At 39.6% G+C, this 21,565-nt stretch overlaps 1 protein-coding gene across 2 annotated transcripts in view; it reads right to left on the bottom strand.

Moving 5' to 3' along the window:
* Positions 1-581: 581 nt before the first annotated feature.
* The window catches only part of ASB3 (ankyrin repeat and SOCS box containing 3), an 82,876-nt gene continuing 61,892 nt past the window's right edge, over positions 582-21,565 (bottom strand). For both annotated transcript variants that reach the window (XM_079792291.1, XM_079792290.1), the window contains exons 8-10: positions 14,014-14,271; positions 9,587-9,720; positions 582-3,502 (exon numbers count right to left, since the gene is read on the bottom strand). In XM_079792291.1, coding sequence (XP_079648417.1) covers positions 3,297-3,502; positions 9,587-9,720; positions 14,014-14,271 — 598 coding nt within the window. In that variant the 3' untranslated portion in view covers positions 582-3,296. The remainder of the gene's footprint in view (positions 3,503-9,586; positions 9,721-14,013; positions 14,272-21,565) is intronic.

Raw genomic sequence — 21,565 nt, forward strand, 5'->3', positions numbered from 1 at the left:
CCCTGGCCAGCAGGCCCTGATCAGCCCCAACTGGGGCCGACCAGCCAACCTCTCAGCCCCAATCAGCCCAATCGTGACTGGGTGAGAAAGGCCTTGATCTGCTCCAATCACCAGCCAGGTCAAGGGACCCCACCTGTGCATGAATTCATGCACCCGGTCTCTGATCTATACTAATAAAAGGGTAATATGCAAATTGGTCATGATGCCCTCACAGTAACAACCGAACAGCAGGCTACGTGGGGCAACCAGGCTGGCAGGGGGGTTAGCGAGGAATGACCAAACAACTGACCAGCAGGCTGTGTGGGGGGACCAGGCCGGCAGGGGGAGCAGTGAGGGGCAACCAGGCTGGCAGGGGGGAACAGTTGGGGGTGACCAGGCCAGCGGGGGTGGGCAGTTGGGGGAGACCATGCCAGCGGGGGTGGGTAGTTTGGGGCAACCAGGCCGGTGGGGGTGGGGGGGAGGCAGTTAGAGGCAACCAGGCCAGCAGGGGGGGGATATGGGGGGGACCAGGCAAGCGGGGGTGAAGTTAGGGGTGATCAGGCAGGCAGGCAGGTGAGCAGTTAGGAGCCAGTGGTCCCGGATTGTGAGAAGGATGTCCGATTGACGGTTTCGGCCCAATCCCTGGGATTGGGCCTAAACCAGCAAGCGGACATCCCCCAAGGGGTCCCGGATTGGAGAGGGTCCAGGTTGGGCTGAGGGGACCCCCTCCCCCAAGTGCACGAATTTCGTGCACCAGGCCTCTATTATATATATAAAAGCCTAAGAGACTGTTCAACTGTTTGACTGTTATAATGAGCACTAACCACAAGGGGGCAGATGCTCAATGCATAGGCATGAAAACAGAACAGACTGATGAATCTCTGAGGGAAGAGGGTAGGGGGGGTGCAGAAAAAGATTAACCATAGATCTTATATGCATACTAGAGGACTGGTGCACAGATTGGTGCACCAGTGGGGTCCCTTGGTCTGGCCTGCAGGGATCAGGCCGAAACCAGCAGTTGGTCCCGTATTGCGAGAGGGCACAGGCCAGGCTGAGGGACCCCACTAGTGCACGAATCCATGCACCGGGCCTCTGGTATAATATAAATATGACACAGACTGCCTATCAAGGACTATCAGTCATAGGTGATCATAGAACACAGGAGTATAACTGATCTCTGGGAAGTTGGGCCAATAGAAAGCTGCATATCGACACTTGTTACTTGGAGAAGGGAGAGGAAATTTTAAAGAAACATTGTCCAGGTTACCACTTCCATCAAATGATATCCTGTAACAGAAGGATAAGCAGGAAATATACTTAAAGGATAACATCGGATCAAGAAAGTGTGAACTCTTGACAACTGTCATTACAGCTGATCTGTGTCCTACTCTGGTTATATGTACCACCATTAAAGAACTATTGTATGGGGTTCCTCATTAGGCTCACCATGTTAAACAGTATTGAAGCACTGTGCCTACAGGGCAGAGCCTAAGCATCACACTAACTAGATGTCTCATTTTGATCAGAAACTGTAACTCTAACTAACCCACCATTAGATACTTTCAGATTTCTCCCCGACTCCTTGCCATAGGTCCTAAAACTCATAAATATTTTATTATAAAATTGTCTGAAAGGTATTATACACAGTAAGTAAAATCATTAGTTTTAATACCAAGGGCTTTAAATGTCTCTGAAATATTAATTTTCAGATTTTTAAGAATAAGAGCTCAATGATAAGTTATGAAGAGCTGAAATTTTATTACATATTTGAACAATGAACAAAAACACATGAAAAGACTCACCCTCAATGTAAACATTTTATGTACATTTAGCCCTAAGAAAAAACTGGTTATACTAAAAATCAGAGACTCAGGGTTTGGAAAAATAAAGATTAGGACAACACTTTAAAAATACTACATAGCAAATATATTCTTGGAATTTATTAAATTAAGTATCAGAATTTCCACCTGGTTTTCCATATCCACCCTATTTCTGCCTGTATACACACATTCAAACTCTATCTCCACTCCACAGGCAGCAACTATAGTTCTAACCAGCGCCGAGTTCAGTCAGGATATTAACAATGCCTCCATCATTTGGTCCTCTGGACATTAACAATACCTCCATCACTTGGCCTGTCTTCATCGCTGCTTTTATCAAACAGCAAAGGACCATCAGAGATGGACCCGCTGACCCATTCCCATCTATTTTAAGCCGTAGGATCATAATAGGACACAGACTTGACTTCCTTTGGATCCCATCTAGTTGTCTATCATGACGGTAATGCTTTCATAACCTTTCTCTCAAAGTTGGTCCCCAGAGCTTCTTATCATAGCTCACTTGATCCAGTGTTCAGTCCTCTCTGACTCTAGATTCAGAATGAGCAACTGTAAAATCAATGAGGCGGTGCCTCATTAACCTAGGACTCTAAGGTCTAAATTTCACAGACTATTTGACAACCTATGTAGATAATAAAAAAGAAAAGTACTATAATATTAATAGAATTGGCAATCACTGCTTCATAGGATTAAAGCTGCCCTCTGATTTGGAGGCTGAATGGTGCTTGAATGTTTGTATGTGATATTAAGTGACACAGTAATACATACCTTTCTGCCCTCCCAGTCTCCTGATGAGTATTTTAAATGTGGCAAAATGCCTATTTATCCCAATAACAACCTAATTTTTTTAACTGAGGTTAGGTCTGTTCTTGCCTTTGCAGAAAGAGAGTCTTTTTAGGCAGAGAGACTATCAAGGAACTGCAAAAGAAAAGAAAAAAAAAAACAACAAGAGCAAAATGATTCATTTTCTACATTCTTTTTTTAAAATTCTTTCCTGAGTTCACCTGTGTGATACCAATATCAATTCTTCACAAAAGTGACTGAAGAGATAAGAATGAAATATAAGATAATTATTTTATAAATATGAGATGTTCAACCTCAAATAAAATAATAATAATAAATTCTAGCACTGTGTGTACATTTCCAGTGAAGTTTTAATTCATTCCATTATAAGCTCATAAACACATAAGCACAGAATCATAGGTGGAAATATGCCATGTTTAGCACTAGAAGCACCATCTGGTTAGATAAATAAATATCACAAATTAAATTTATTGGTGATGAAATTGTAATAAAGTAATGTAAGTTGGGTTTATAGTATTTTTTACCAGGAAGGCCCTAGTTGCATCGAACTAATACCACCCATAAAAAACCTAACCAACCAAACAAAAATCATCTTTTGTGCCTATAAAATCATGAAGACTTTGTATTCCATGCCTCTTAAGTCTTGGTGGTTTTCAGAGTAAGACAGAGTAAGTGTTAAGTAGCTTCGCTGATTTCTCCATCTTGAATAACTGCCAGTTCGGGAACTTCGTTCATCCTCAGGACCTCTGAATAGAGCAGGTAATTTTGTAGGCTTCTGGGAAGTGGCAACTGACAGATAAAATTATCAGATCGTAGGTGTTCTGGTTTTAGAATGGACCGAATTTCCATACGACAAAGGTGGGTCAGGGATGGAACAGCAGCTGGAGAAACAAACAAAACAAGGAATATTAAAAAATTTTAAACATTAAGGTAAATGCCTTTTTTCTCTCATCTCTATGTAGTAAAAGAGAAGTGATATGTTACTCAGTCTTTGAAAGACTGCTTGGGCCAGGATGACCGCAATAAACCCTGTTTTACAGTCTTCACCTGGTTCCTCTCTCTCCAGTTGCTGGCCACACATGCAAAGCCAATACCCAGGGCCATATAAAATTAAATGTTCAAATTCTAAAAATCTGGCAATACCAGCTGGTACTTAAAAAAAAAAACGGATGAACTAACCTTAAAAATGATAGGTCACAGCAACAAACGTAACATCCCATTTTTACTCTGTTTCTTTGCAAATCGTCTCCATCCAGACTTAGAACATCCTATATAATAAATATGTAATATGCAAATTGACCCTCACGCCCTCACCAGATGGCTGCCTACAACCAGTCCAGCAGGGGGATTAGTGAGAGACAACCAAACGACTAAACAAGCAGGCTGCATGGGGCGACCAGGCTGGCAAGGGGGTTAGTGAAGGACGACCAAACGACTGAACAAGCAGGCTGCGTGGGGCGAACAGGCCAGCAGTGGAGTTAGTGAGGGACGACCAAATGACTGAACAAGCAGGCTGTGTGGGGCGACCAGGCTGGCAGGGGGGGCAGTTGGGGCAACCAGGCCAGCAGGGGCAACAGTAAAAGGCAACCAGGCTGGCGGGGGGCGGGGGACAGTTAGAGGTGACCAGGCCAATGGGGGGGGGGGGGAGAGAGGGTGCAGTTAGGGGCAACCATGACGGCAGGGGGGGGCAGTTAGGGGCAATTAGGCTGGCAGTGGGGGCAGTGAGGGGTGACTAGGCTGGCGGGGGGGGGGGGCAGTTGGGGGCAACCAGGCCTGCAGAAGGGGACAGTTAGGGGCGACCAGGCCAGCAGAGGGGCAGTAAGCGGTGTCCAAGCAGGCAGGAAGGTAAGCGATTAGGAGCCAGCGGTCCAGGACTGTGAGAGGGATGTCCGACTGCTGGTTTAGGCCCGATCCTGGGGGTCCCGGATTAGAGAGGATGCAGGCTGGGCTTCAGGGACCACCGCCCTCCCCTTGCATGAATTTCATGCACCAGGCCTCTAGTTAAGTGAATAAATGTGTAGCTTACAAAAGTTTTTCTCTTCTTGTCCATGACATAGAATGAAATTTCAAAATTGACACAGAGAGAAAAGTGCATGCCATATGCCCATACACTTCACACACATTCTCTTTTAATCTTCATTACCCTATGCTACAGAAATAAGAAAACAGGGGTTTAAGTAACTTTCCAAAGGTCATACATCTAACACGTGGTAGACCTAAGATTCAAATTCAAGTGCGTCTGACCCCAAAGCACGAGTGTGAACGCACATACTAAAACCACTGCACCAAAGCTAATTATTAATTAAAGGATAGTCCACACACACTTAATTAAGAATCATACAATAGCAGTTTCATTTTCCATGATGAAAAGTATTCACTAAAGTAAATGTCCACGGACATGGAGAGTACTGTAAATAGCTAGAGGTTTTATGTGAATCAAATGGAATGCCTTTTATTAATCCAAAAAGTCTTGTATAAATCCCCATGAACAGTAACAATGATTAGCAGACCAGGATCAGAGCAACAAGGACAAATAGTATCAAGAGTCCAGCTGATACCAGACCAGCTGGTATGACTCCAAGTCGAGGGTTCCTTAACCCTTGCACTCGCTTGCTTTTTTCTCGATTCCTTTATTCTAATGCTAACCGTGTTGACATCCGAGTGCAAAAGGTTAAACTATAAATCCTTATAGGGCCTGGGTCATACTAATTCTCTAACATCTTTAATATCTTCTAAACCACTAAAGTTAATCCATCATCTTATAATTTAATTAAGCTTATTGGTTTGAGTTTAGTTTAATTTACTAAAGTCTGGGAAACTCCTTGAACCACAGTGTTTCAAAATGCCAAATAAGAAATGCAAAACAATTATCTGATTTTACATAAACCTAAACCTAAGTCTAAAAACAGATGAGTATTTTCTTTTTTTTTAATATATTTTATTGATTTTTTACAGAGAGGAAGAGAGAGGGATAGAGAGTTAGAAACATCGATGAGAGAGAAACATCGATCAGCTGCCTCCTGCACACCCTCCATTGGGGACGTGCCCTCAACCAAGGTACATGCCCTTGACCGGAATCGAACCTGGGACCCTTGAGTCCGCAGGCCGACGCTCTATCCTCTGAGCCAAACCGGTTTCGGTGAGTATTTTCTTAAACCATGAGTCATAGACTCCCCATTATAGATCAGACTACATACTAGTAATCTATAATATATAGCACATTTATTTCCAGTGTTTTCATGTCCATTTAAACTTTACCCTGTTCTGTAAACTTAAAGGAAGAATCATCACTCTCACTCTTAAGATGAGAAAACACTGGTGAAGGGAGCACTAGAGGGATTAGCAAGAATACATATGGAGAGCATACCCAAACTGCAACTACCACCCCCTCCTAGTTTTCCAAAGGAGTAAGCAGGTTCAACTTCAACAAGTAGGTTGACAATGTTCAACTATTACCTATTACAGGGGTGGGGAACCTTTTTTCTGCCTAGAGCCACTTGGATTTTCATAACATCATTCGAGGGACATACAAATTTATCAACTTGAAAATTAGCCTGCTATATTTGGTCAAACATTTAATTAACTCACCCTAATGCTTTGGCAGGGCCAGACCAAATGATTTCACAGGCCTTATATGTCCCGCAGGCCTGACGTACCCCACCCCTGACAAAAAAGGAAGTCTCTTTACCCAATGAGATCAAGAACAATAATTGGTACTAAATCACAAATGTCATAAATGCCCCTGGTAAGGACAGAAGTATGTTGCATATTAGAGAGTAGCCTATCAGCTGCAAACACTGAGCATGCCATGGGCACAGATGGATGAGACTGACAGAGGAACTGACAAGTGCATGGGTAAAAGTGAGGTTGGCTATTAAATTGACATCTCTTCATTCTGCATGTTCTTATTAATGTAGATCCCTATTGCACACCCAGAATAAAGATAAAGGGTGGCTGTGCAGCCCAGAGAGCTGCTCACTCAGGTATAAGGGATCCTTAGTGCTTCTCCAGCTTCTCCATTTTGACAGACTACGCTCACTTACAAACTCCTTGGGCTGCCTGAGGGGAGCTCCTCTGCTGCCCCACAGCCTCTGCAGCGCTGACAAGCCTTTCCAGGTCATCTGACTGCACCATGGTAACCCTCCCTTTAAAGCTAAATAAACCATTTGTTTGTTTATGCTAATATATATATATTTGTTTATGCTAATCATTTGCAATCAAGCCAAATTGGACCAGTACACATTTGTTATGGAAAGCTTAAGTGACCGGCCCATGTTGACACTGTCAATCAACAACTATCTGATACCAGAATCAAGTGATTTGACTTCAAGTCTAAGGTTCTTTAAACTGTGATTAAACCCAAAATAATTCTCTAACATCGTCTAAGCCACTGAAACTTTTAGGAGATCTTTCCAAATAATAATAGTAATAATAATAATAATAATAATAATAATAATAATAATAAAAAGGAAATAGCATAGTTATTCCAGATTTTGGCCCTAACTTTAATTGCACCATTTTGATCCCTCCTCCCCGCCATGAGCACAATAGATCACTGGCCTGATGAACAATTAGAGGTCTAAACCATATTCATTTGAAGTGAAGCAGTCTTTCATCTGTAAATTATTAACACAGATAATAATACCCATCAGTGCCATCTTAGTTTATTATGCCAGTGAATAAAGGAATTTTATAATCATTTATGCGATATTTCAAATCACACAAAATTCCTGTGAAAGTTTCAGTGATGCATAGCATTCCCAGATGTGTTGCCACGAGGCTGAGAAGATGGAGCCATGCCCTGCATTTAGAGTATGAAAAAGCCCAGACGCTGTAGGTAAAACACACTTTCATGAAAACCTGTTAAAACCAGATTTCAATTTGTTCAATAAATCTCTTTCTTCTTAGAGTGTGGTACTGATCATAGTTAGAAAATTATGTCTGAAATCATGCTGTAATTTTAAGTTACTTTTCTGACCCAATCATTTTCAATTTAGTATGTTAAATCAAATTTATCTATAGATCTACTAGCAGACAGGCAACCTTTAACTTTTTATTCTTATATGGAATTCTCCAATTTTGTTCATTTGGTTGTATGTACTGACAGAAGAATGATCCAAAATAGGATACTTGTTATAGGAAGTTTTATTAAAATCAAAACAATGATCAAAATAAACCCAATTCTTAATGCATTATGCTTATTAATGCCAACTTTACAATAGCCAGAACTCAAATACATCACACATACCCACTTATCTATACTTCCCACAACCATGCATCTCTGGCCTGCCCTCTGCCAACATTCAAATGATCTAAGATGATGATTATTACCTTACACAAGCTCTACCTAGTGCCTAAACAAGAAGCCCTTGGTGGATCCAGTCTATTGCAGGGTAATGCACTCATACACAATTTTTACCTTCATCTGGACAAACTTGCTGTACGTTAGTCTTCCAAGTAAACTCTCACATATCTTTACTGATAAGCTACAATAATTTTCCCATTTGGCATATGCTCCCTCTTTTGATTTTTTTGTTCCCAAGTCCATTGCCCCATAGTCTATCTGTTCTGAATGGGATAACTGTTCTCTGCTGCTGAAGATACATAATTAGTAAAAGCACATGCAATTCTCAACATTAAGAATTGCATGCCAGTGAGTTTTCCAATATTACCATTTTAAAAACTCTGTACTAGAAGGCTCAGAGAATCCAGATTACTTTTTTCTTCAACAGAAACCTCTCCCAACAGTTTGAATACATCTCAGTTCAAGAGCATATTTTCCTGAATGTCTGTTTTTGATTGAGAAAATTTACTTAAATGTAATTATCTGAGAATAAGACATTTCTACATATGCATAAGCTCACTTGTTAAAAGCCTATTCAACATGTTTTATGCAGTTACATTTCATGTAAAAATAGCAGTGAAGAAATAATTTTCTTAAGATACATAATCTTAACTTAAGACACATAATCTGGTTAACAAAATGAAGTGAAAGTAAAATAAATCTGAATAACAAAGTAGGAATATTTTGCATATATTATGTTTAGTTTAAACTCGTTTCCTTGTATAAAATCTCCTACTACATGCTCTGTAATTGTTTTAATTAGCTTATAAACTTTTTTAAAAATAATATTATATTGATTTTTAGAGAGAGAGGAATGGAGAAGAGAGAACCATCAATGTGAGCGTGAAACATGGATCAGCTGCCTTCTGCATGCCTCCTACTGGGGATCGAGCCCATAACCTGGCCATGTGCCCTCATCGGGAATCAAACCAGTAACCTCTCAGTGCACAGAATGGTGCCCAACTGAGCCACACTAGCCAGGGCTTAAAAACTTTTTAATAAGCTAGAGTAAGTTGAGAAGTTATTTTAAAACAGTCATATCAATTTGAGAGAAAATTGAGAATTAGTCTTAGAACAGTCATATAAAATATCAATCGATTCACAGAATTTTCACCCAGCTCACCTCCATACTTATATTATACCAACACATCAGCATGCATTCAGTAAGGACAGGTAGAAATAAAGGATGGTAATACTTCCTTTTAGAAATGATAAAATATTTAAGAAAGAACACAAATACAAACACATCCTGGAAAAGAAAATTAAGTTTAGCATTTTTTCTAACAAACTAAACATTCACTAACAAGATTTTTAGGACTCGTTTTGTTTACATAATCCTTACTAAAATTAAAAAAATATCATTAAAGAAAAATATCAGTAAATACCTCCTTTTCTTTATATGCCCTTTAGGCTAACCTTATAAAATCAAATATAATTTTTGTTGAAGGAAATTACTATGATCCCCCCTCCCAGTCCCATCCTTTCTCCACATAAAGAAAATGCAAATGATGCCCTACTTAATATATTCTCCAACAACTCTCATTACTTAAAATTACAATATAGCTAGAGAAGGAAGAGAAGAAAACATAGTCACGTGTCTCTAAAAATTATACTTTCTTACCAATATGTTGCTGTAGAGCCCACGAGGAATTTGAGACACGAGCAGAGAGCTTCTTTTCAACAGCTGGAGGAAGTCTCCTCCAATTAGTAAACTCCAAAGTAAAGATAAGGGTGTCATCACTGACTGAGTCAATCCTGTATTAGCAAGATGTTAATGCACCATTAGACACAAAATACATCAAGGATTCATTCTGAAAATAAACACCACATACCTATTCTTACAACACCTTACTATGGAAGGCAGAAAACTGCAGCATAGAAAATATCCATGTAATTGGAGGCAAGTTCAGTGGATATGAATAATCATCTATAGGTTCTTAAAGCAAACTGAATTGACTCTATGTGAGTTGTTTAATAGATGACAAGAGGAAACTCTACTCTCAGAGAGGGTAGGAACTTTCCTTCACACTCCCCAGCAGCAGTGTCAAGAAAAGACAGAGACAGCAACCAGTATCCTCAGCAGATTTGCCATTATCTCCTCCCAACTGGACCATCTTGCTTTAAAAGTCCTGAAAGGATAAAGCCCGAATACCCAAATTCATCCCTGAACTAAATATACGGGAGAGACAGCTTGCTTCTGCCCAACTCCCAGGGATGTGCAACTGTTCTCCTCTAAGAACCTTCTGCATTATAGATTCAGCTCTAAAGAATGTAGCAGAATCAGTTTTGTCTCTAAGAACCAAAAGCAAATCTTCAGAACAGTTCTCCCTCTATTTCTATAAAATAATTTCAGATTTCCTACTTACCTACCCAAAAGAGACTTCCCCAAATTTTATAAGCATTTGAATCTAATGGAAAGAGCACTGGTCTAGGACAGTTTCTGATTTCTAATACTACCTCCACTACTTACAAACATGTTGCTGAAATTCTTCAAGCCCTTGATCCTGGTCCTCTAAAATGAGAATAATACTCAACCTATTTCAGGGGACTAATTGTGAAAATAATATGAGAAAATACAGTAAACATACTTTTAAAACTATAAAATGTTATATAAATGTTTGATATTACTAGAACTGGTTTGAAATTTTCATTAGGTCTGATAACATGAAATTTAGTCAAAGTTTAATGAGAACTATACATTCTAACAATTACTCAATTAGGTACTCCCCTGCCATCACACTGTCTGAAGAAAAAGAAAATGATTAGGGCCTCTAGTAATTACTTTAAAAAGAGAAAGACTTTTCAAAGTCGTTTTTTGGTTTATTTTTTGGACTCGTTATTGAGCAAGGACTAAAGAAAGGGGTGGGGGGGGAATAAAAAGAAACTGAATAAAATGCTCTAAACTTGTCATCTCAAAAACAATTTACTTTTTGTAATTCAGGGTCAAAGTGACTAATCAGAAATGACTGATCAGAGTATGAAAATTATTTCCCAAATTCTTAATTCTCTAATACACAAACTTCTATATAACAAAGAACTCGGTGTTGCACAAATGCCTTGGGAAAAAATTTTACTTCTCAAGAACCTTTCAATGAAATCACAACTTTGAGGAAATACTAGAACAAATAAAATGATAAAGTACATTCAAGGGCAAAAAAATCTCCTTGACTTTCTAGGAACTCCACACCAAAGGTTACTTGGTTCTGGTTCCTTATTTCTTTTGTAATGGTTTTATTTTTCTGCATTAATGTGCTTTAAGTCACACTGAGACCAAATACTGTCATTTTTATTCAGTTATCTAAACACACACACACACACACATACACACACACACAAGAAATAAATCTGTTTACACAGCTTTAGATAAAATAACTAATTTTAACAATGCTGATAATGCCACTAAAAATGTATTGTTACTGTACTACGCTGACCATTACATTGTACGAAGCAGTTGTATAATCATAAATGAATGACAGTTAATCAACTAAATGCACGGATGACATTTACTTTCTATTACTGATTACATTCAGTTGGAGGCACCTAGTGTTGCATTTAAAGTTGAAAAAAATATTTCAACTCTGTAGATTATATTGTTATAGGCAATTATTCAGCCAGATACATTTTTAAAGAACGTTTAAGACAAAAAATACCTAGGAAAGACATTTATAATTTACATGACAAAGATTAAGTAACTGACTTACATGTGATATAAATAAGATATAACCAAAATCCACTTTAACAGTATATTGGAATTTTATGGAAGAATTTTTCTTATAACAGCTCTATCTATGAATGTAAATTTGATCAAAGGAAGCAAAACATTTATCATATTCAGTGTAAACACTGGCTTTATCCACTCAATAAAATATCAGAGAACAAAAATTTGACCATGTTAAGCATTTTTTTTGAAGTGAAATTTTCTAATGAATATAAAGTTGCCCCTTCTGAGTAAACTATATGCAATTGTCATTCTCAATCCAGATAGCTGCAAGTTTTACAATTTACTTCAAAGAAATTTGTAGTTTATGGGTTCTTAATTCCATTATATCCTAACCCATCCAATAAATATAGCTTATACTATATTTAATGGCTTATTACCACAAAAATTATCAAATGGGCTATTCACATTGGGGGGAAGGAGGCCTCTCAGAACTGAATGGGAGAGTATATTTTACAAAACCTTCTAGGAGAATAAATCTAAATAATTCCCTCTCCTTCCAGTAGTCTATGTAATTGGCTGAGAAGGAAAGGAAAAAGGGCAATATTTAATTTTTCCCCCTGCATAGGTTCTTCCTAATTGAGGAGCAAACCAGAGCAAGGTAAGATGGCACAGATCCCCCCAGGATAGGCAAACGATTAAAATACCTGAAATCACATGATATAACCACCACATCCCCATGGATACACAGGGCTAAGGCAGCATAGCACAGTGGTTAGAAAGACAGACTTGAGCCACACAACAGGACAACCTGGGTTCAAAACTAAGTTCTACTAACTAGCTGTGTGAGCTTGGCAAGTATGTTAATTACTGTACCTCAATTGTAAAATAAAAATAATAGTATCCAGTGTATTTTATAGTAAACTAGAGACCTGGTGCACGAATTCGTGCACCAGTGGGGTCCCTCAGCCTGGCCTGCGGGATCAGGCTGAAACCTAGCTCTCTGACATCCCCCAAAGGGTCATGGTTTGCAAGAGGGTGCAGACCAGGCCAAGGGACCCCACCAGTGCACAATCAGGGCCGGGGAGGGATGCGGGAGGTTGGCCAGCCAGGGAAGGACCACAGGAGGGCTCCAGGGAGTGTCCGGCCCGTCACACTCAGTCCCGATCGGCCAGACCCCAGCAGCAAGCTAATCTACTGGTCAAAGTGTCTGCCACCTGGTGGTCAGTGCAGTCATAGCGGCTGGTCAACCAGTTGACGGTTTGCCCCCTGGTGATCAGTGCACATCATAGCGAGCGGTTGAGCGGCCTTAGCATATCATTAGCATATTACACTTTGATCGGTTGAACGGATGACCGGACACTTATCATATTAGGCTTTTATTATATAGGATAAGTTACTATAAAGAACTTAAAATAATGCCTACCACGTGTTAGGTAGTATTCTAAGTGTTGGTTAAAGAAATAAACTAGAAACCAGAAATACATATACTAGAAACCAGAGAACTGAAAGTAACGGTAAAGTAATATGGAGTTGAGTTAGTAGCTTCAGGAGGAGAACACAAAGAGTGTGGCTGAGAAGAAAGTGGTGCCTTGGGGACAAGCACCAAGTGATGGAAGACAGTAAAGGGGACACACTGTCAAGGCTGTCTGTCCACAGCCACCCGCCTTTTGGGGCTGGAGTCAGGGGGTAAATCCTAGAATGGTAAGGGGCAACTGCGGCTAGCTGTCAGGTGCCCAAACACAATAAAATTCACTAAGTAAAATGCTATGGGTACTTAAATAGCTTTGTTAACAGCTAGACACAGCATTCATTAGCGAGTGTTAATATCTCAGTTACGTGTGTGTGAGTGTGTATCTGTTAATAAGACAAGTACAGTATACATATACAACTAACTTTTTAAAATCAAAGATTTCTAAATAAACTGCCAATAATCTTTTTTTTTCATTCAATTATCTTAAAAATACAATGTTTCAGTGAAAATGTATCAAAAAGATATAGAGGGAAGTGCACAAATGAGCATTTGACAGATAACTATGTATTAATCAGCTGTTGGAGAAAGGAGTGAATACTATCAGGAACTCAACCTGCTGTAAACTAAACAAAAAGTTAAGTGGAGATGAGAATATGTATCTAAACTTTGCTTTTGCTTCTATATTCCACTATATTCCATAGGCATAATCCCTTTCTATTTCCTTCCAGTCACAGCCTACCTTTTTCTAGGAATCTATTCCTACATTCAATCTCGCTATTAGCAGCCCCCCAATCCAGCTATCAGAGTCACATACACACACACCCTCATCCCAACACCAGATCTCAAGAAATCGAGGGAACTTAAATATAGTATATTCACTCAAAAAGGTAAGGTCCACTATTTTAGGATTTCTTACCAAGAACTGCATAGAAGATTCAGTGGGTCAAATCCAGCAAGCAGGAGAGATGGCAACCATTCCTTATATTTTGTCTGTGCTTTAATTGCATGATTTATAAATTCAGACATATGATTCCATGGTGCCAATGGACAACCTTTCTTCAAAAAGTAACGAAATACTGAAAATTTCTCATACTTCAGGCAGTATGCCAGATGAAGTTCATTTAGCTGGACTCCATATTTTAAAAGAATATTCACAATTCCAAAAAATTCACAGCTCCATAAAAAAAAAAAAGAGAGAAAGAGAGAAAAAAGTTAGACTTTTACATAAAAAATAAATGTTACAAATAATTACTAGTAGTTACAGCTGGAAAATAAGAACAGCAGATGGGATAGTGGATGATTTTTACATATCTAGTACATTTGAGAGTAGGGAACTAGGGACAAGGGAGGGTTTTACTTTTTAATTTCCACCCCCCTGCATGGTTTTTAATTTTTAACTATAAGCACATAGTGTCCTTAGAATTCTAAACATTCATCTTAAGTAAATAATTTTAAAGATTATCATTGAAAAATAGAAAACTTCTCAAAACTGTGATACTTTTATAAAATTAAGTATCTCTACTACAAAATATTTGCCAAACCAAGTTATTAAACAATGTGATCTGTCTCTAAAGACTCATTCTAGGAATCACCAAAATACCATTTCCTTTAGCAATAACCTTAGTCAATGTCCCCTTTACTTTCACATTTCTAATGGTAAAATATAATCATCTAGAAAAGCTGTTTTTAATTAACAAACATTTAACTTATAGTTTTCTTTTTAAATTAATCTACTTTATCATGTACTTTTACAGAATAAAAGTACATCATTTTGTATCTATTAAGCTGTTGCTGTTTTCTTAATATTTTATCATCCAATATTAGTAAGTTCTGGTTAAACTGATTGAAAATAAGTGCAAATCCTTTTTGAGACAGCTAACTGGCAAGATGTATCAAAAGAAGTATCATAGCAAAGCTGTAAGAGCACAGACTGAAGCCAGCCTGCTCAGCTACATACTAACTACGGGACTCTGAGTAAGTCACTTAACCTTCCTGGCACACAGAATTAGCATTGTATAAATAATTGTTGCATGAAACATCAGTCCCTGAAAATGATCCGTAAAAAAAGGCTCCAAAATGAAAATATTTGAGAAACCCTATAGTACAGAGTGAGTCCAAAAAAAGAAATACAGGGTAAATGTATTTTTAAACAGTATGCTAATTACATTTTCAAATTATATGCTAAAACCTCCAGATACCTGAGAAGAAATACCTTCAAATTAAAGCAAAGAATTCAATTATTAACCTGAAATAAGCACAATAAAAAGTAAAAAACACCCCAAAATCTATAAACAAAGGAGTAGTATAATATTGTAAACATAAGATCAAACTTTTCGGAGAGAAACCAAGATGGCGGCATAGGTAAACACCTAAACTGCTGCCTCGCACAACAATTTCAAAACTACAACTAAAAGACAAAACAGACATCATCCAGAACTACAGGAAGGCTGGCTGAGTGGAAATTCTACAACTAGAAGGAAAGAGAAAAGCACACTGAGACTCAGAGGAGCTGCAGGAGGCAGAGGTACTGAGACGCCATGGAGAGGACTGGAGGCTGAGGGTGCGACTGGCTTTCTCAAGCGGGAGGGAGACAAAAGCTCCCGACTGCGCTGAACTCCAGTTCTGGGCGATACTCTGGGGACCCAGACTCATGCGGGGAGAGGCTGGACTGTCAGGAAAGAGAAAAGCACACTGAGACTCAGAGGAACTGCGGAAGGCAGAGGTAACGAGATGCGCGCGTGCAGAAAGGGCGGGCGGCTAAGTAAGCGGCTGGCTTTCTCAAACGGGAGGGAAACAAAAGCTCCCGACTGCACTGAACTCCAGTTCCAGGCGAGACTCTGGGGACCCAGACTCATTCGGGGAGAAACTGGACTGTCTGGCGGCAGGCGGAACTCGAGGGTGGCTTTCTCTCAGAGGTGCTTGCAGCAATTACCACGGGACACTGAGATACAGGAGCCTATTAGGGTAGGGCTGACGGGAAACTGGTGCTGTCTGCTCTGCCCTGAGACTCTGCCCCATCCAAGCTGAGCACAGAGGCTTTTGCAAATCTTGTCTCATAAGGGTGTCTCCAGCACAGAAGTTCTCCCAGCATAGACACAGCTGATCCTCACAGCCAATTGGCCTGGAGGTCAATTCCTCCCAGAGATACCAACAACAATCAAGGCTTAACTACAACAAGACTGTGCACACAGCCCACAAAGAGGTGCACCAAGAGTGTCCACCTCAGCCCTAACCGGTTTGGCTCAGTGGATAGAGCGTCGGCCTGCGGACTGAGAGGTCTCAGGTTCGATTCCGGTCAAGGGCATGTACCTTGGTTGCAGGCACATCCCCAGTAGGGAGTGTGCAAAAGGCAGATGATTGATGTTTCTCTCTCATCGATGTTTCTAGCTCTTTATCCCTCTCCTTTCCCCTCTGTAAAAAATCAATAAAATATATTTTTAAAAAAGAAAAAAAAAGAGTGTCCACCTCAGGTAACTGGGGAGGCTGAGCCACTGGGCCCTATAGGACACCTAGCACACAAAGCCACTCTATCAACTCAGGGAAGCAGCCAAAATGTGGAGACAAAGAAACAGGTCACAACTGAAAGAAATGGAGGAAAGCAAACGACTGGATATAGAGTTTAAAATCACGGTTATAAGGTTTTTCAAGAATTTTCTAGAAAAGGCCGATAAATTTAGCGAGACCCTCGAGGATATGAAAAAGGACCAACTAGAAATTAAGCATACACTGACTGAAATAAAAAATAATATACAGAGATCCAACAGCAGACTAGAGGATCGCAAGAATCAAGTCAAAGATTTGAAATACAAAGAAGCAAAAAACACCCAACCGGAAAAGCAAAAATAAAAAAGAATCCAAAAATATGAAGATAGTGTAAGGAACCTCTGGGACAACTTCAAGCGTACCAACATCAGAATTATGGGGGTGCCAGAAGAAGAGAGAGAGCAAGATACTGAAAACCTATTTGAAGAAATAATGACAGAAAACTTGCCCCACCTGGTGAAAGAAATAGACTTACAAGTCCAGGAAGTGCAGAGAACCCCAAACAAAAGGAACCCAAAGAGGACCACACCAAGACACATCATAATTAAAATGCCAAGAACAAAAGACAAAGAGAGAATATTAAAAGCAGCAAGAGAAAAACAGTTAGTTACCTACAAGGGAGCACCCATACAACTGTCAGCTGATTTCTCAACAGAAACTATGCAGGCCAGAGAGGAGTGGCAAGAAATATTCAAAGTGATGAATAGCAAGAACCTACAACCAAGATTACTCTACCCAGCAAAGCTATCATTCAGAATTGAAGGTCAGATCAAGAGCTTCACAGGTAAGAAAAAGCTAAAGGAGTTCATCACCACCAAACCAGTGTTATATGAAATGCTGAAAGGTATTCTTTAAGAAGAGGAAGAAGAAGAAAAAGGTAAAGACAAAAATTATGAACAACAAATATATATCTATCAACAAGTGAATCTAAAAATCAAGTGAATAAAAAAATCTGATGAACAGAATAAACTGGTGAATATAATAGAATCAGGGGCATAGAAAGGGAGTGGACTGAAAATTCTCAGGGGGAAAGGGGTGTGGGGGGTGCGGGAAGAGACTGGACAAAAAGCATATACCTATGGATGAGGACAGTGGGGCGGGGGGTAAGGGCAGAGGGTGGAGTGGGAACCGGGTGGAGGGGAGCTATAGGGGAAAAAAGAGGAACAATTGTAATAATCTGAACAATAAAGATTTATTAAATTAAAAAAAAACACATAACTCCCTACCAGGGAAAAAAAAAAAAAAGATCAAACTTTTCAAATTTTTGTAGCTTCATTCCCCTCTCAGGAATTCACAAAGCACCACCATTTTTAAAGCCCTTCAAGAAGGAAACCTATTTAACATTACTTAACCCTATGTTTCCCAAACTTAATTAACTATTTTATCCCATGTAATATTTATTAATGATCTATAGAATTAGTATTGTACAAAAATGCACTTTGGAAAACCCAGCTCTAAACTTCTTCCAATTACCATATTGCCTTGTGTTAGAAGAGACAAACCACATTCTAAAAGGCTTATAAAACTGCCTAATGCTACATTTATTAACACATTTCCAACAAAACTACCTATAATATGGTGAATAATAAACATAAACTGGAAAATCATAAAATGTGTCAGCATTCCCTGAGCTTCTGAGAAGACTGAAGGTCTCAAATCCTAATATATAAAAACCCTGGGACATAATGACCAATAACACCCGGAGGCTGACCAATTGGAAGTCAGTGCTGGCCCCGCCCCCAGGCAAGTGGTAAGGGGCAATCAGGTAGGCAGGCAGAGTGGTTAGGGGTGATCAGGTAGACAGACCAGCAGTTAGGGGTGATCAGGTAGGTAGGCAAGCGGTTAGGGGCGATCAGATAGGCAGACAGCCCCTCGCAGGGCTGGCCCCGCCCCCCAGCAAAGAAAGAGGGAGGCCCAGGCCAGCCAAGCCATTGCACCCCAGCCTGTCGCCTGCAGAGGGAGTCCACCAGTGGCAGGGGAGGGGGGGCAGCGCTGCACAGATGGCAAGCAGTGACAGCAGCAGGAGTGGGGCCAGCTGCCTACAGCCCGGGGAAGGAAAGCCCTGATAGGCCCTGATCTCAGGCCAGGCCTAGGGACCCTGCCTGAAGGGTCCCGGATTGTGAGAGGGTGCAGGCCAGGCAGAGGGACACCCCCCACCACCCGAGTGCACGAATTTTCATGCACCAGGCCTCTAATATATATAAGCTCCAGAAACACAAGCAACTTCAGTGCTCTATATGACCTTCATTATTACATGTTACTGAGCAACAGTAAACCCTAGGGCAGGCGTCCTCAAATTACGGCCTGTGGGCCACATGCGGGTGTTTTTGCCGTTTTGTTTTTTTACTTCAAAATAAGATATGTGCAGTGTGCATAGGAATTTGTTGATAGGTTTTTTTAAACTATAGTCCGGCCCTCCAATGGTCTGAGGGACAGTGAACTGGCCCCCTGTTTAAAAAGTTTGAGGACCCCTGCCCTAGGGCATAGATAACCTTTGGTTAAATAATAAATTGTATAAACAGATTAAAAAGAAAACAGTGCATCCTATTTAACCCTTGCCGAGCATTTGGTCCTGCCCAAAACAACCACAGAGACATATGGTCCTTGGTATTTGGTCCTGTATCAAAATACCCAAAGAGACATTTGATCCACACCCACCTATTTAACATATCCATGTGTCTTTACCAGCGAGGCTCCCAAGGCAGGAGCATTATTATACAAGCATTGATAATACAGTCAAAACCAATTACTGGATCAATAAACATAGTAGTATTTTTATGTATAAAACCACAAGTATAAATAAATATGGGCTATCTGAACCCACAGATGTTTTTTAATCATGGACATTTTGGACAGGACCAAATTTTAAGGAACTTTTGCTCTGGCCACGTAGTTCAGTTGGTTAGAGCGTCACTCCAATATGCCAAAGTTGCGGGTTCAATCCCTGGTTAGGGCACATACAAACCAATGAATGCATAAATAAGTTTTAACAACAAGTCAATGTTATGTTCTCGTTCTCTCTAACTCTCTCTCTCTCTCTCTCTCTCTCTCTTAAAAAAAAAAAAGTCAATAAACTTAAAAAACAAATCAAGGTCCTTTTGGCTTGGACCAAATGTCTCAGTGGACATTTTGGACAGGACCAAATGTCTGCTAATATAAACATCACGGACTAAATGTGACACATTAAGAGACTGCACATTATATAAACAGTGAAAAATCATCAAATACTGAAGTTTAAAACCTAAAAAGGCAATGTCTGCACCTTATCTTGGGGCCTGAACATTTTTCATTATTTTGCACTTTGAAGTTTAAAAAGTTGCACAGAAACAGTGCCCAGAAAAGAAAGCACAGTAAAAGGAAATTCAACATATTAACAAAATTTATTTTAAACAAAAATGGTCAAACAGCTTGAGCATTTTATATTCAATTAGCCAACAAAATATCTAACCAACTTACTAGCTGAATGATCAAAGGCCATATAAGTTTTATTGAATGATGTTTAGCCATTTGCTGAAAACAAATAAAAACATTAGGTCCTATGTGTGATTATGATGAAGAGAAAGGACACACAATTTCTATAAAACTAATATGCTAGCAAGGATCAGTATCAATTCAAAAGACAAAATCGGGTTTGTTAAGCCATGATCTCTTCCTACAGTCATATATAAAAGGTGTTAATATTTGTTCAAATTGTCCTGAACTTTCTCAACTTCTCTCTTCTTTTACACATTCTAGGTAAAGGAGTCTTTTTCTCATTTCAGTTGAATTACTCAACTGTGCCCTTGAAAGAATGGCTTTCATGTTACTGTAGCTGTTAACTTTTTAGCCCCGAGGGACAAAGACTGCTTCTGTGCAGTGATGGAGGAGACCTCTTTCCACAAGAAAAGCTAAAGGTCACTGTTTCAAATGGAAGCTCATCCTCTCAAAGGAATGCCCAGGAAAAATGTTTCAGAATGCTAATCCTGAGCTAAAAAGTTAAATCAGCTGAATAAAATCATAAAATCCAGAGCAATTATTTACATCTATTATTTTTATTACCTTATCAACTGTACTATTTGTAAAAGCATACAGAAGAGTTCACTAGAACACAACAGGCCAACAGTGCAAGAAAGGCCACAAATACTAAATATCTAGATCTCAGAGAAATGCCAAAAAAAAACCCACACAAATAAGAAAACAAAAGTTTTAAACTCATCAACACTTAAAGTCAATAAATTTTTTTAAATGTTGCCCTGGCCCTAGCTGGTTTGGCTCAGTTGATAGAACGTTGACCTGCGGACTGGAGGGTCCCAGGTTCGATTCCAGTCAAGGGCACATGCCCGGGTTGTGGGCTCGATCCCCAGTGGGGGGGGAGGGGGCATGCAGGCGGCAGCCAATCAATGAGTCTCTCTCATATTGATGTTTCTCTCTCTCCCTCTCCCCTCTCTCTCTTCCTCTCTGAAATCAATTAAAAATATATATTTTTTTAAAGAATCAAAAATGTTGCCCTAGCTGGTGTGGCTCAGTTGGTTAGGCATAGTCCTGTGTACCAAAAGACTGCCAGTTGGATTCCTGATCAGGACATATGCCTGGGTTGCAGCTCAATCCCTGGGAGGGAGCTTGCAGGAGGCAGCCGATTGATGTTTAGCTCTCACGTCAATATCTCTCTCTCTCTAAAAGTCAATAAAAATATTTAGATAAGTAACGATGTTGATTAAATCTTTCTGTACAGCAATCTTACATTACTTTAACAACACACTGTTGCTATAAAAATTTCAAAACTTATACCACTAAACTTGTCTCATTATCTACTACCAAATCTCTCCAAATTTGAATTTTGGAAAACAGAGTCTTCCAATTTTTCTTCCAATTTGTGACCAAAACTCAAATTCTCATTAATAATTGCTAACTGGAATATAGGAAATTCATACACTATTTCATTAAGG

The sequence above is a fragment of the Cnephaeus nilssonii genome, assembly GCF_951640355.1.
Source record: "Cnephaeus nilssonii genome assembly, chromosome: 15".
In the NCBI taxonomy this organism is placed as follows: domain Eukaryota; kingdom Metazoa; phylum Chordata; class Mammalia; order Chiroptera; family Vespertilionidae; genus Cnephaeus; species Cnephaeus nilssonii.